The 15,981-nt window shown below is 37.5% G+C and overlaps 1 protein-coding gene across 6 annotated transcripts in view; it reads right to left on the bottom strand.

The window, feature by feature from the left end:
• Positions 1 to 13,847, bottom strand: part of POLI (DNA polymerase iota) — a 52,837-nt gene extending 38,990 nt beyond the window's left edge. For 2 of the 6 annotated variants that reach the window (XM_024350803.2, XM_024350802.2), the window contains exons 1-6: positions 13,668 to 13,841; positions 11,833 to 11,958; positions 9,198 to 9,362; positions 5,402 to 5,554; positions 2,335 to 2,571; positions 236 to 414 (exon numbers count right to left, since the gene is read on the bottom strand). In XM_024350803.2, coding sequence (XP_024206571.1) covers positions 236 to 414; positions 2,335 to 2,571; positions 5,402 to 5,554; positions 9,198 to 9,362; positions 11,833 to 11,958; positions 13,668 to 13,779 — 972 coding nt within the window. In that variant the 5' untranslated portion in view covers positions 13,780 to 13,841. 6 annotated transcript variants of the gene reach the window in all.
• Between the last annotated feature and the right edge of the window lie 2,134 nt (positions 13,848 to 15,981).

The raw sequence follows: 15,981 nt of genomic DNA, 5'->3' as shown, positions 1-15,981 counted from the left end.
AAATTGCACTGTCTTCAATCATAGTAGTAACTTAAGATATCAAAATATCAATGCTTAAGATTCCATTTAAGAATACTTATTAATCCAATCTATTAATAATAAATCAGCCTTCTAATAGGAAAGGGATCACATACTAAGCGAACTAGAATAGTAAGAACATGGTACTAAAACTAGAAATCTTTATCTCAAATAATGTGATAACCAGTACTTAATTAAAATAAGTATCATCATGTACCTGAGGTGGTCCTGAGGGTATCACAGGGGAGTTATCCTCTCCAAAACTGAGCTTCTGGATACGCTGAGCAACTGAAATTCCTAATTCTTTTTCTAAAATTTTGGGTGAAAAGGTTTGGAGATCACGCACACTATTGATACCCAGTGCTTCAAGACATTTGGCAGTTTTATAGCCAATACCTAAATAAAAAGAAATGCATACAATGTTAAAATAGCTTTTCTCCTTAAAATAAAGCTAATTAAAATATTATAAATATATCAATCATATCTTTAAGTTCTATAATTTATACAGTAGTCCCCCCTTATCCACAGGGGATACATTCTAAGACCTTCAGTGGCTGCCTGAAACCATGGACAGTATCAAACCCTATATATACAGTACTGTTTTTCCCATTACATATATACCTATGATAAAGTTTAATTTATAAATTAGGCACAGTAAGAGATTAACAATAATAATAAAACAGAACTATAACAATATACAATATACAAGTTATGTGAATGTGGTCTCTGCCTCTCTCTCTCAAAATATCTTATTATTTTCAGACCACAGTTGACTGCAGGTAATAGAAACTGTGAAAAGTGAAACTGCAGATAATGGGGGACTACTGTATTTTGCAAAGATCAAACCCCATTGCAAACTAGGTTGTTGTTCTTCCACTCAGGGCTCCTGAATTATATGCACCTCTTTGAAGTCCTCACAAAATGCCGTAAAATAAAATGAATACAGAGACAGCCAATAAATGCTGTCTTACTAAAATAAAAATTTTACCACCTGTTATGTAATATTCCAGAAATATTCAGAAATCATGATTATTATTAATATACAAAAAGGCTGCCACTAGAGCAATTAAAATAAATTAAGTGTACATATTAGGTAACCTAACTGATTCCTATACGCACCACCACACATTTATCCATAAGTCATATCTAACATTTACCATCCAGAATACTATGAGCCAGAAAGCAAACAAACAAAAAATCTTGCTAGCAAAACTGTCACAAAGTTCTTGCACTAAAATTCAGTCATCCTTTATTCACAAGAGAAAACAGGCTATTTAATGTCTCCTTATTCTTTTCATTCAACAGTAATTCCAGTTATCTGGTTTTCTTGCACAGTAAAAGCAGTAAGTTGGAGGAGATGGCTATGTAGGGGGAATTATTAAAGTAGAGTGACAGATTTTTCACAGCAGAAATAAAAGAAGGTTGGCAATTTGGCAATAAGTGAGAAAGGAGAAAGCCTGTTAAAAAAAAAAAAAAAAAGATACAAGAACTCGAAAGTAAAGCCAAGTAAGAATGTTTTGCACCAGTATATAGTCCTCAATTTATTACAACCTGACATTGTTCTTCAGAATGCAGTACCAAAGTCATCCAAAAAACTTCAAATTATAGTTATACTATACTAAGGAAGGCAAGGCAGTGTATAATACATTTTTGAATCACGCAAGTATCAGTTAAAAATGTGAAGTATGACATCTAAGTTTCAGTGGTATTAGAAATTCACTTCCACAGAACTCTTTTATAACATCTTATTCCCTAGCAATACCACAGAAATGTAGTTCAACATATTGATGGCCTATAAAAACTTGGGTATTTCATCTTCAAAGATACAAACTTGCCCCATGACCTAAATAGGTCACCGAACTCCTCATGGAAATCAGTTTCCTAATCTTTAAAATGAGGACCTTGGCCTAGATGTTTTGGAAAGTCCATTGTAGCCTTAATATTTTATATGTAATCCCAAAAGAGTTAGTAAAAGACGAACTCCCCTCTCTAGAGGCAATGTACAGTATAAGAGTATGACCCAGGGACTGGAAATAAAGGACCATATGTTTCTAGGCTATAACTTTCATGACCATATTCTAACCATACAAAAGTAGATAAAATAAGAAAAGTACCTTCACATATTTCTTAATCCAAATTTGCTTGAGAAAACATTAGTTTTTCTTAGTTTTTTCCAGGAACCAAGTATACACACACACACACATGCACACAAACTCACAGACACCTCTACCTAAGAATTACATTGTATCTATAATTTTTTAAATTAAAAGAAATAAAATAAGACATATATGTACTTTTCAAATGTATTTGTCTTACCAGGTATTTCCTTTATGTGATTCAAACTATGAATAAGATGTTGACAACTTTCAGGTAATAAGACTGTTTGTTGATTCGGTTTAAAGACACCAGAAACTAATTTTGCCAACAGTTTATTAGAAGCCACTCCAGCACAGCCAGTGAGCCCCAACTGATTATACATGGCTTCCCGCATCTCTGCTGCAATCTGAGATCCAACAAGTAGTCTGATGTGCAAGACGTCAAGCAGGTTTATAGCTTTAAAAACAACAAATGTCATTCAAAGTCACAAGAAAAACCTTTTTCTTTTTCACAAAATAATTTTTAAAAGGTAGAGGGCTTAGTCTATATCCAACCACCACCACCACCACCACCACCACCACCACCACCACCACCACCACCACCACCACCATCACCTGGTATGGTTGCGATATTTGTCCCCTCCAAACCTCATGTTGTAATTTGATCCCCAGTGTTGGAGGTGGGGTCAAACGGGAGGTGTTGGGATCACAGGGGTGGATCCCTCATGAATAGATTAAAGCCCTCCCTCAGGGGTAAGTTTCTGACTGTATTAGTTCCAGAGACAGCTGGTTGTTAAAAGAGCCTGGCACCTCCCCCAGCCCTTGCTTCCTCTCTCACCATGTGATCTCTGCACACACTGGCTCCCCTTTGCCTTCCACCATTAGTGGAAACAGCCTGAGGCCCTCACCAGAGGCCTAACCTTGACTTTTCCAGCCACAAGAATCATGAACCAAATAAATCTTTTTTTCTTTATAAATTACCCAGTCTCAGGTATTGTGTTAAAGCAACACTAAATGGACTAAGAGATCACTGCCACCCTGTTATCCACTTGACTAATCTCTTTCATGCTTCATAGGAATACTGTAAACAAATTCAATAAGCAAATTCCAAGGGCCTGTGATAGTGACTGTGTACTGGGAGTGCTTAATAATTAACACATTATGAAAACTGATCTCATAAAAAAATTCCTACTGACATTGGCAAAACTTTTACTCATATTTACCCGTAAGTAGGCATAAAAGTATTATTATATAACAAGAAAGCTAACATTATACTTTAAAGATCTAAATCTTAACCATGCACTAGCAGTATATGCTGCTAGAAACAATCTCTGACCTGTACACAGTTTTAGAGCTCTTTTATGAAAAGTGTAAGAAAATTATATAAAAATAAATTTGCTTTAGGTGTAAAACAGTGTTGGAATGACATGAAACCATCCTAACCTCAAAGAGACTAACGCTAAAAGTATTTAGAGATGAAATGTCAGGATGTCTGCAATTTACTTCCAAATAGCTCATCAACCAACCAAGCAATCCATAGAGAGAACAAGAGAAAGCAAATGTGGCAAAACGATAACAGCTGGTTTATCTACAAGAAAGGACATAATGGGCCAGGAGTAGTGGCTCACGCCTGTAATCCCAGCACTTTGGGAGGCCAAGGCAAGCAGATCATCTGAGATTAGGAGTTCAAGACCATCCTGGCCAACGTGGTGAAACCCCGTCTCTACTAAAAATAAAAAAATTAGCCGGGTGTAGTGGCACATGCCTGTATTCCCAGCTAGTTGGGAGGCTGAAGCAGGAGAATTGCTTGAACCCAGGAGGTGGAGGTTGCAGTGAGCCGAGATCACATCACTGCACTCCGGCCTGGGCGACGGAGTGAGACTCTGTCTCAAAAAAAAAAAAAAAAGAAACGACATAATGAGTATTTTTTGTACTATTCTGTCAACTTTTCTGTAGGTTTAAAAAAATTTTTAATAAAATCTGTGTGAAAGAGGAAGAATTAATCAATAATTCCACATTTCCTTTTTGGGATATAAAACCTAGCTCTCTATAATGTACTCTAACAAATAAAATCCAAGTTTGCCTTAAAAATTATATAGAAATATATTTGAAATATTCTTGCTAGTTAGCCCTTTTAAGTTACAAATGGGCACAAGTACCAAAGATACACGAAAAGCTCCATGTATTCTAGAAACTGTGGTTCTACTGCTTTTCTTCTGTGGAGAACTATTCTGTAGACCGATGTCTAGTTCTCAAAAAAGAGGATAAGAGGAAATGCATGGGGAGGCTTAAGAGCAAAAGGGTCAGACAAGTCTTACACAACAGCAGAGTACCTTGTCTTGTATGTGGTATGATAGGGGAGTCACCAGCAGAGTCATAAGATGTCCAAAAGCCTAATTAGATATTCACTGGTGCTTACTGCAGCTTATTTTCAAATGTAAATATCCCTGGAAACACCATCAGTCATTCATATCTCAATATATGAAGGAGACGAACTATTCTGCTTTCTTGCTAACTTTGACAAAGATTATTTGAACAGATTAAATAGGAGCTTGGAGAAGATTCTAGCACATGGCAGATAGCCCTGGACAACATTCCAAAACTGCTAACTTGGGAATTCAGAGAGCAACATGAGGGTCTCAGGGGAATCGAAGGGAACATGTAAAACACACATCAAAGGGGAATCGAAGGGAACATGTAAAAGACACATCAAAGGCAAATCTAGCCTACCTGAAAACTCTGCTTAGAGATTGTTTTAGAATAATAAAAAATTATTCCAAAAAGCATATTAAGAAGCCAACTCTTATAACTTAAGAATGACCTACAGAGGTATGGCTTTTTGTTTCCTTAAGAGATGGGATCTTGCTCTGTTGCCTAGGCTGGACTCAAACTCCTGGGTTCAAGCAATCTTCTCAGCTCAGTCTCCCAAACAGCTGGGACTACAGGGGTGCTCCACTGTGCCCAGCTGGGTATGGCTTTCTAAAATGGGAACCAATGCACTGTGTCAGACGAAAACTCCGCACAGATGAATGCTCTGTGCAGATGAACAGGAACAATGCTCTGTGCAAATGAAAAGTGCACAGAGCATTGAGCTACATGTCATCAAAATCTTAACACTTATTATGGAATAGCAGCACCTAATTTTAGGTCTCCTAGACAGATTACTGACTAAATATAACTATACCTCCAACAAAAGTCATGAATCTTTCAGAATCACACAGCAAACTCACTGAACATTAAGAAATGTATGTACTTTTAGTTAGTAGGTAGAATAAGAACCTACTCACACTGATTATTGTATACATGACCCGACACAGTCACCACAGAAAGTTCATCACTTTGCAGCTGCTGTAGTCTCTTCCCAACCATTTCTGTTAGATCCACAAAATTTTCATCAAATCCAAGTCTCTCAACAACTGGACTAAATTCTTCCAGTAATTCTAAATTGAAATAATATTGGAGCACAAATGTAAATGAAGTTATAACTAGGATAAATTTAACTATCTAGTGCTTAAAAATTTATCAAATTTATTGTTAAAGGTTTTATATACATTCATAGTTCCATAATATCTTTAATAAAGCCCTCAGTTAATTGACTTTTTTTCTGTACCACATCTTGTATAAAGGCAATATTTTCGAAAAAGTCTAAAAATGACATTCCTAGGGCAGTTATTCATGGCAATATATTTAGCTCAATCTTCTACACCTATAATTTTTATATCTGTAGTACATTAAATATCAATGCTTATAGTAAATTGGTGACCTTGAAGAAATGTGTCAAAGAATAAACTATAGGCTGCTCAGGAAAGTTAAAAACAAGTAATAGTATATTTTAGCTATATTTTCTCCAAGAGTTTAAAAGAGGCAAAACAAAATAATATTAAAAATGTCTAATTATTACTGAATAAAACAGAAAGTCAGTCAACTTTCAAAATATACTATAATGTGGTATTTTTATTAGCCATTCCCAAGCATATTCCTTAGGACAGAGAGGCAGAGATGAACCACAACTTACAGGTATTCAAATGCCCAGCGTCTAGCACAATATCTAGTCCTCAAGTCAAATGTTTACTAGATTAAGCTGAACCAAAATTCAAAATAAATTCAAAAAAACTATCAATTTTCATATATTAACATTGAGACTAATAACTTTAAAATCATTGAGAAAGTTTTTCACTTCCCTCTGAATCACTTTCTACTGACACCAGCTGGATAAGAAAAAACAAATGCAAGTCTCTTAGTATACAAAAATGCATAGATTCTTAAGGTCATATAATCTGAAGCTCAGAAATAAAAGGACTATCTCATTCCACATAGATCATGTTTTTTTCACAAACACCAAAAGTGCTTTTTTGTTTTGTTGATGTCAACATTGACAATGTGAGGGGAAACCAATAAAGGTAACAATGTGACATGGCAAACACCAAAAATCACTCCTGAGAAAACTATTACCTAGAGAAAACTATTACCTCCTTTCAGGACAGACTGACAATATGTCTAATCAAAGAAAATGATTGTTTTGCATTTGCTTCATCAATTTCGGCAATTTATTTTCAAAAGTATATACCTGATATGCAAAGTAACATGTAGAAAACAAGAGTTTATCAAAAGAATACTACATAAGAAAAATAAAGGATAAGGCTTTAAGCACTAAATAGAAAAGCAAGTTAAATACAGAATCATGCACGAAGCTGGTGGATCACTAAATACTGACTGATTTTAGGTCACAGGACAAATCCCTAATTATCCCGTTCCTGAAGGTTTTTGTTGTTGCTGTAGTTTTAATGAGACAGGGTCTCACTGTTGCCCAGGCTGGAGTGGAGTAGCACACCACAGCTCAGTACAGCCTTGACCTCCTGGGCCCAAGCAATCCTCCTACCTCGGCCTCTGGGACTACAGGCACATGCTACCAGCTAACTTTTTTTTTTTTTTTTAACTTTTGTAGAGACAGGGTCTTGCTATGTTATATTGCCCAGACTGACCTCAAATGATACCCCACCACAGCCTCCCAAAGTGTTGGGATTACAGGCATAAGCCACCATGCCCAGCCTCCATTCCTGAAGTTAACCTCTTTCTTGGTATCAACTTCATAAGCAAGATACATTTATTAAACATATAATTATATAGGACCCAAAAGAGGAGTCTGTAATTACAGAAAAAAAACTACCTTGAAGAAAGGTATATATGCAGTAGCATCAAAATATGAAATAAATAATAAGGTTATAAACAGCTCAGAGATAAATACAGTAAAGGACTAATTGGCTACGCTCCTACTTCAACTCAGAAAAATACTGTGAGAAAAATTGATAAAGTAACTTTTTTCAAAAAAATACATAACACAAAAAGTACTAGGTACTTAGTACTTAGAAAAAGATGAACAACCCAAATTAAAAACAGGCGCAAGTGAATACGTTAACAGAAAAGAATACATAAATGACCAAAAATATATGAAAAAACACTCAACCTTACTCATGGAAAACTGCAAATCAAAACAATGATTTACTCTTCTTCATCTATATGATGAATATGAGAGGCATCTATATGATGTCTCCCATATATATGAGAGGAGGCATTTAGGCCATAATTTTACACATTTGGAAAAACATGATACATGACTTTGTACCTTGCCTTTTATTCACTCAACAAAGCCTATCTCCATCATTCAAATAGTATTGCACCAATGAATTCTTTTTAATGGCTATATAATATCCATTATACAGATGTCTTAGTTTATTTGGCTATTTCTCTTGATGGGCATTTTTCCTTCCATACTTTTGACAATCATAAACCATGCTACGATAAACATTGTTGTACATATGTCTTTATGTACTTGTGGTTCCCTTTCTTTTTTAGAGACAAAAGTCTCACTCTGTCATGCGCACACAGGCTGCAATGCAATGACACAATCATGGCTTACAGCCTCGAGCTTCTAGGCTCAAGCAATCCTCCTACCTCAGCTCCAAAAGTGCTGGGATTACAGGTATGAGCCACAATACCCAGCCTTATGATTTTATTTCTATTTGATAAACTCCCAGCAATGATATCACTGGATTGAAGAACATTCATCTTTAAACTCAGTAAGTGTTCTTGATACTTTTTTCTTACATTGCTTTTAATTTTGGGCAAGTATGACAGATATAAAATATCTTACTAATTCAAATTTCCTTGGCCACTAATGAATTTGAGCATTTTTTCCCTATAATTGTTAGACACTGGGTTAGGCTCTTCTTGTCAACTCCCTATTCATATCCTTTGTCCTTTGTTATTAGGTTTATTTTTCCTGTTAATTTCTAAGAGGTCTTTGTATATTATAGACATTTAATCCAGTCATCTGAAAATTGCTATCATAAAAGAAAAACAAAAAAAGTAAAAAAGACAAATAATTGCAAAGCTGATCATTACACATTTTTACACTATATATTAAGTAATTGCAGTTTTCGCAATTAAAATTGTGAAAGCCACAATTACTTTTACATCAACCTACTATATTTGCAATGTGCCAGTGCACACTCATTTTCATTTTTCCTGTAATTTACTATAACACTAAGATTTAAACCCAAACCTTAGCATAGGAAAGTTTAGCTACATTGTAATATTTAGTATATATATAAAACCTAAGAAAATATTAATGTATCCAATATTTTTATTAATATTTCATTAGAAATCAGTTTTTAATTATGTTGATCAAATGTTACAGAAGCCTCTTTCAATTATCATTAGTGCATTAGAAAACAACATATTTCTTTGTAATTCATTTAAACTTAAAATTTTAAAGACCTGGCATCCTTTACAGTAGTTTCCCATTTTCTCACTTTTAAACTTTGTTTTCCATTTTTCCGTTATATAAACATCAATAATAACAGAGTTAAAATTACTTCCAACTATACATCTTCTTAAAAATACTATTCATAGCATACAGTTATCCTTTCACATAATTGTTAAAGTTGACAAGACCCAAAATAAGAAGTTATTAGGAAAAAGCATCTTGACTTATGTTATTTTACATTTATTAAAAAATTCATGTAATGAACAGGCATCCTACATAAAAATTAATGCTAAAAGTACATTGCTTATCATTTGTACCTGTAACCTTATAAGACATTTCTCTGTAGCGGGTCAGGTCTTCTCCATTAACTAATACCAACTGTGGACACTTTTCTTTTGCATCTCTGACATTCATAAGTTTCTTAACTCCAAGTTTCCTAGCTTCATAGTTGCAGGTAACCACCAAATATTTCTGTTGAACCCCTGTAAAAAATATTTTATGAGAAACCCAAGCACAATTGAAGAAAACATTTAAAGATATTATTAATTCCATATTACATTTGTCTAAATTGTAAGACAATCAGTTTTGATAAGAATCAAAAGCCCTGTCTCAATTAAAAAACATAGCCTCCATATATCAAATTTCTATAATGCAGAAACATTAGGTTTTCAAGCTATCTCCTAATTATGAATTATAATATACCAGTGTATTATTTTTCCATACCCCACTTTTAATCTCTGGTTGTTTTGTCTCCTTGAAGAAGTTATTATTAAATAACAAAACACTGAATAACACAGAATTACAAGTTAGACGATAGATCAATTATTCATATACAAAAGGCAATCTGTGTATTACATTTCTAAAATTTAAAAATGAACCTAAATCAATATATTCTATGGAATCTTCAGTGATAAGATACAAATCAAATCTCTCTAGGATTTTTTTCCAGACAATATAAAAGCAGATTAATTTATACTGCCATATAATAGGGCATGTTCTACCAAAAAAAAAAAAAAACGGATGAAAATAATTGAGTACAACTAAATACTGGTTGCTGCTAGAAAAACTCAACTTCTCTTCTGCGTAACTTGCTAATATAAAGCAATATAAAATATAATATGTATATAAAATATATAAAACAAGTGCTGGGCTATAGCAATTTTTAGGGATCTAAGAGTTATGTACTACTTATTGAACTGTTCTATCAAAAATGATTAAATTATGATCATTTATTTACAGACTGCATAAAAAATTCTAGTTTATTGGTGACTCAAGATTGCTAAAAATTATTTGCTCTTTTTTTATACAAGTTGACTACTTGCTTACCACTGTAAGAGTAATGTTCACCTAAAATATGTAAAATACAAACATATAGAAAAAAAGGTTATGTCCACTTCTCTATTAGACATTGCTTCTAAAATTTTGATATCATAAACAACATTATTTTTATATAAAGTTTTTCATATATCAGGTAATGCCCAAAAATATAATCATGGAACCAAAGGTAATAATAATTTGAGATTCCTCAGTGAACTACATAAAAAATCAGATTGGTAGATTTCTTAACTAAAAAAAGGAGTCCTTTAATAGAGCATTACATTATATGGCCTCATCACTGCATGTCACCAGCCTGAGTTCGTCACATATTTGTTGAGTATAAATGAAAGACTACTGGTCGGGCACGGTGGCTCACGTCTGTAGTCCCCGCACTTTGGGAGGCCAAGGCAGGTGGATCGCCTGAATTCAAGCGTACGAGACCACCCAGGGCAACATAGTGAAACCGTCTCTACTAAAAATACAAAAAAATTAACCGAGTGTGGTGGCGCACACCTCTAGTCCCAGCTACTTGGAAGGCTGAGGCAGGAGAATCACCTGAGCCCCAGAGGCAAAGCTTGCAGTGAGCCAAGATCGCACCACTGCACTGCAGCTTCGGCTACAGAGTGAGACCCCTTCTCAACAACAACAAAAACAAAATGAAAGACTACTTTAGTTTTCCCCCCAAAACGTGGAGCATTCATATCCCTCACTTCCCAATAATCATTCATTCGTACTTACAGTTTTTTTATTAAGCATTATCTACAGAACATCTTATAACACAGTGCTACTACTCAGAAATGCCTTCAGGAGAAAAAACTTAGGTTCCCCTGATTCTAATGCCTTGGCACCCTTCGAAAAGTTTTAAGATCCTAGACTCACCTTGGCATAGCAAAAGCTAGTCATCCCTTTGTTCTTCAGTAAATCAGCTAGGCTGGATTGGGATTTATTAAGCCAAAGTGGGCACAAGAGGGTAGCAGCAAGTGAACCAAAAATGTTCTTTATGCTTACACTAAAAGCGGAATCTTCCCTGCATGCATGAAAGAAAATCTCTTTATCTTTCTCAATTTAAAATATGAATAATAAAAATGATAAAACAAGCTAGCATATCAACAAATATCCAATATAAAATTTATTTTGGCTTTTATTTAAAAAGATGTTTATGTTTTTATGGAAAGTTTGCTGTCTTAATAATACTTAGGTTTATGTTCAAAATCCAACTAGTTAGTTAGATGTTACACAATTTAAGAGAGAATTTCAGAAAGGGGAGGACAGACGAACACTTCCACTAAAATGTAATAAGAGGCTGTTTTTGAGAACAAAGCCTGTAAAATTTCAAATACTGAGAAAAAGAAATCTGACCAGCAAACTAAGCTACTAACCGCACAGAAAAGTCACATTTATTCTGCTTTCTCTTCATTTGTTCTGCCGACTACACTATTCTCAGATTCACCACTTATTAAATGAGGCTTGTAAAATTTACACTTGGTAGTGAAGCAAAAATGACCAGCTATAAAGCACTGTAAGAACTGCTTCCAAAATCTTTCTTAATAAGGTTAATAAATCAGTATATAATGAGCATGATGAGTTGCTAATCTAATCATTATGCAATTAAAAATATTATAAATCTACAGTTACCTAAAGGTTTGTCTTTTAGCTCTGGATTTGAGATCATCTCTACTTGTGCATAAAAGCAATCCAGATCCACATGTACTATGACTCTGGATGAAGAATTTGGTGTGGGCAATACTTGATCATGAACTCCTGCACAATATGCAAAGAAATAAAAAGAAATTCAGGCTGCTTATTATCTCTCAGCAACTGACAGTTCCTTAAAACATGGTACCTGTGAAGGAAGAATGCAGAGTGACGTTAGTTTTCTGCTGGATTGTGTGAAAGCATCGAAAAATTACAAAGACATGAAACTCCACTTAGAGTAGGGTCTTCAGTCCTCTTAATTACTGTTTCTTTGTGCACTGCGTTTTTCTCAGGATAGTAATAAGTTTGAAGGGAAAAAATGTGATAAATAATGGATGATAAAAGAGCTAATACTATCACCTGGAAGTTTATAGTAGCTCTTAGTGTAAACCAGAAGGGGCAGAAAAGTTGAAATGACGTTGATTTTCACACAACTTGAAAATTATTCTAAGCAGCATGCCCTTACATTTAAAACAAACAAACAAACAAACAAAAACTGAAATACAAAATGGCAGAAGCCAACCAGTGGGTACAAGTGTGGGCTATTTTTAGCTCCCATGGCAGCAGGATTATCTGGTTTAATGCTAAATCGCCAGTGCCTAAAACAGTGTCTAGGACATAACAGACCACCAATAAATATTCACTAAATTGAAAGACTGAATAGTTCTTTGATTTTAAAAAGTTGTTAGGTCATTATTTGTGGGGGAGGGAATGACAGAGGCGATTCCTTCTCTCAACACTGGCTAAAAACAAGACAGGCAAAATACAATACAATATTCTGGTTGGGATCCTGGAACAGAAAATGAACGTTAGCAGAAAAACTGGTAAAATATTAATAAAGCGTGTAGTTCAATTAATAGTATTATACCAATGTTAATTTCCTAGTTTTGACAAATGTACTGAGTTTATGTTAACACTAGGGGGATCTAGCTCTGCAACTTTCAGGTAAACCTAAAGTTGTTCCAAAATTTAAAAGGCCAGGCACGATGGCTAACTACTGTAATCCCAACACTTTTCGAAGCTGAGGTGGAAGGATCGCTTGTGGCTGGAGTTTGAGACCAGCCTGGACAACACAGCTACACCTGATCTAAAAAAATCTGAAAATCAGCCAGGTGTGGTGGCACGTGCCTGCTGTCCCAGCTACTCGGGAGGGAGAGGCTGGGGCGGAGGATCACTTGAGCCCAGGGGTTCGAGGCTGCAGGGAGACCTTGTCTCTAAATTAATGAATGAAACAAAACCAGCAGGAAATGAGAACCGGTGCCTTTACATCCAGGCCCTGAGGTGGGCGGTACAAGGTAAAGACCAGAGCTGGAAGTGGGTCACCGGAGACGTGACCACAGCGGACCTGACTCCGCCTAGGTTCTGAGCCATCCCTTCCTGCCAGGACTGAGAACCGGGTCCCACCTTCTGCCAAATGAGCGACAAGGTCCTCAACTTCTCCAAAGTTAAAAGGCCCGGAAGCCTCTGCAGTTTTCGTCGGGCTGGCTGAGGGATTCCCGCCCCACCTCGCCCCTCACAGAGGAAAGGACGGTGCAGATAAACCCTCGACACGTATTTGTAGTGTGGACGCGCCCCACCCTACTCCTACTGGGTGAAGCCATTCCTCTAGAGGTACCCGCCGCGTAACACAAGGCAGAGGGAGGCAGCCCTCTCTTAGAGGAGCCGAGTGGGGCGGGGACGGTCGCGCCCCAGTGGCCGCCGCCCCGAGCGTCCGCCTGCCCCACCCTTCTCATTTACACCCAAGGAGGCCGCTGGCTCCTCTGACTGCGGCGCACCCTGCGAGCTGGCTGCCGCCCCCACGTCCGCCAGTTCCATGGCCCAGGCCTCGGCGTCTTCCTCGTCGTCGCCGCCGCCTTCCTCCTCCGGCTCCACCCCCAGCTTCTCCATCCCGCCGCTGCCAACCGCAGCGCTACTTCCGGCCGCTTCCGCCTGGTCTCCAGGGAAACCGGGGGACGACAGTCTCTAGTCGCTCTGTGCCTCTCGCCTGCGCAGTCGTGGCCGACCAGCCTGTTGCCCAGAGTGACATGCATGCCAGGGAATCGTGGAGGCCCACGTGCGGGAGTTTTTTCCCGCCGGGTGGAGGCCGGAAGCGGAGAGATTGAAAGCACAAATGGCTATTTTTTTTTTTTTTGAGACGGAGTTTCGCTCTTGTTGCTCAGGCTGGAGTGGGCAACAGTGACGCAATACCGGCTCACTGCAACCTCTGCCTCCCGGATTCAAGCGATTCTCCTGCCTCAGCCTCCCAAGCAGCTGGGATTAACAGGCATGCGCCATCACGCCCAGCTAATTTTTCTGTATTTAGTAGAGACGAGGTTTCACCATGTTGGTCAGGCTGGTTTCGAACTCCTGTCCTCAGGTGATCCACCCTCCTAGGCCTCCCAAAGTGTTGAGATCACAGGCATGAGCCACTGCGCCTGGCCTTTTTGTTGTTGTTGTTGAAGGCTTTGGAGTGAGGCCCACATCACAAATTTTAGCTTTTTATCTTTGTTCCATTCGGCTGGTAGCAAACTTGCAAATCCCTAGACCTGAGTGATTAATGTGATGGGGTGGGAAAGAGTGTAACCGATAGTAAAGAGACAGGTGGCCTTGTAAACTCATATGATTAGCAACTATGTTAAGGTTTGCTGTGTTTTGTTTGTTGTTGTTTTATTTAAAGACACTGTGACGAATTCAGCCACAGAATTTTTAACATCAAAACTGAATAGGATTTGATACATGAGTGTTGCAGTCAGACAAAATCTCCAGTCCAGACCCTCCATCATGCTGTGTGACTTTGGGCAGGTTACATAACTGCTGTGAGCCTCAGTTGCTCTACTGTTAAAAAAAAAAAAAGTATTGAGATTGAATGAATGGATAAAAGCTACCATATACTGTAATATCCTAATGTATATAAAACATGTGGCACATAGGAAGTGCTCAGTAAATGTCTATTCTCCTTGCCTTCTATTAGGATACCATGTGTGCATGTGTGTGTTGGTGTGTGTATGTGTATGTTTTACAATAGAGGAAATTTGGAAATTCCTCCATGCCTGTATGTATGTATATACACTATATCTGTATAAATACCCAAATTAACACATATGTTTGGTTTTTTATATGATTCTACTTCTTATCAAATAAAATACTAGAACCTTGAGAAACCCTTTAAAGCAGCCATTCCCAACCTTTTTGGCACCAGGGGCTGGTTTCATGGAAGACAATTTTTCCACAGACAGAAGGGAGGGGGATGGTTTTGGGATGATCCAAGTGCATTACATTTGTTGTGCACTTTATTTCTATTATTATTACATTTTAATAGATAATGAGGTAGAATCAGTGGGAGCCCTGAGCGTGTTTTCCTGCAACTAGACTGTCCCATCTGGGGTGATGGGAGATAGTGATAGATCATCAGGCATTAGATTCTCATAAGAAGCATGCAACCTAGATCCCTCGCATGCGAGTTCACAGCAGCGTTCAGGCTCCTGTGAGAATCTAATGCCGCTGCTGATCTGACAAGAAGCAGTGCTCAGGCAGTCATGCCAGTAGTGGAGAGTGGCTGTGAATACAGATGAAGCTGCACTCCCGGGCCGCTACTCACCTCCTGCTGTGCAGCATGGTTCTTAACAGGCCAGGGACTGGTTCTGGTCCATGGCCTGGGGACTGGGGACCCCTGCTTTAAAGGATATGTTGATGCATCCATAAAGAAAAGGGAATAACAAGCAGAGCTGGGTCTCAGTGGTTTGGAAACAAAATCTTCCTCTTTGCATATTTAATTCTTAGACGTCTGGACCAGTTCTTTCAAAGTCTGCTATCTAGGTTATAAATTACCTGTTCAGAGAGCTAGGCTGCTATCTTTGTGAAAGCTGTTTGATAAGTCTAGATAGTTGTTTGGTGGTTTTTCATTTTATTTATTTATTTATTTTGAGACAGAGTCTCAGTCTGTCTCCCAGGTTGGAGTGCAGTGGTGCGATCTGGGCTCACTGCAACCTCTGCCTCCTGGGTTCAAACAATTCTCCTGCCTCAGCCACCTGAGTAGCTGTGATTACAGGTGTGTGCCACCATACCCAGCTAATTTTTGTATTTTCAGTAGAGACAGGGTTTCACCATGTT

Source organism: Pan troglodytes, chromosome 17 (genome assembly GCF_028858775.2).
Source record: "Pan troglodytes isolate AG18354 chromosome 17, NHGRI_mPanTro3-v2.0_pri, whole genome shotgun sequence".
Classification (NCBI taxonomy): domain Eukaryota; kingdom Metazoa; phylum Chordata; class Mammalia; order Primates; family Hominidae; genus Pan; species Pan troglodytes.
Note: the sequence above shows the minus strand (reverse complement) of the source record. Positions and strands in the feature narration are given on the sequence as shown.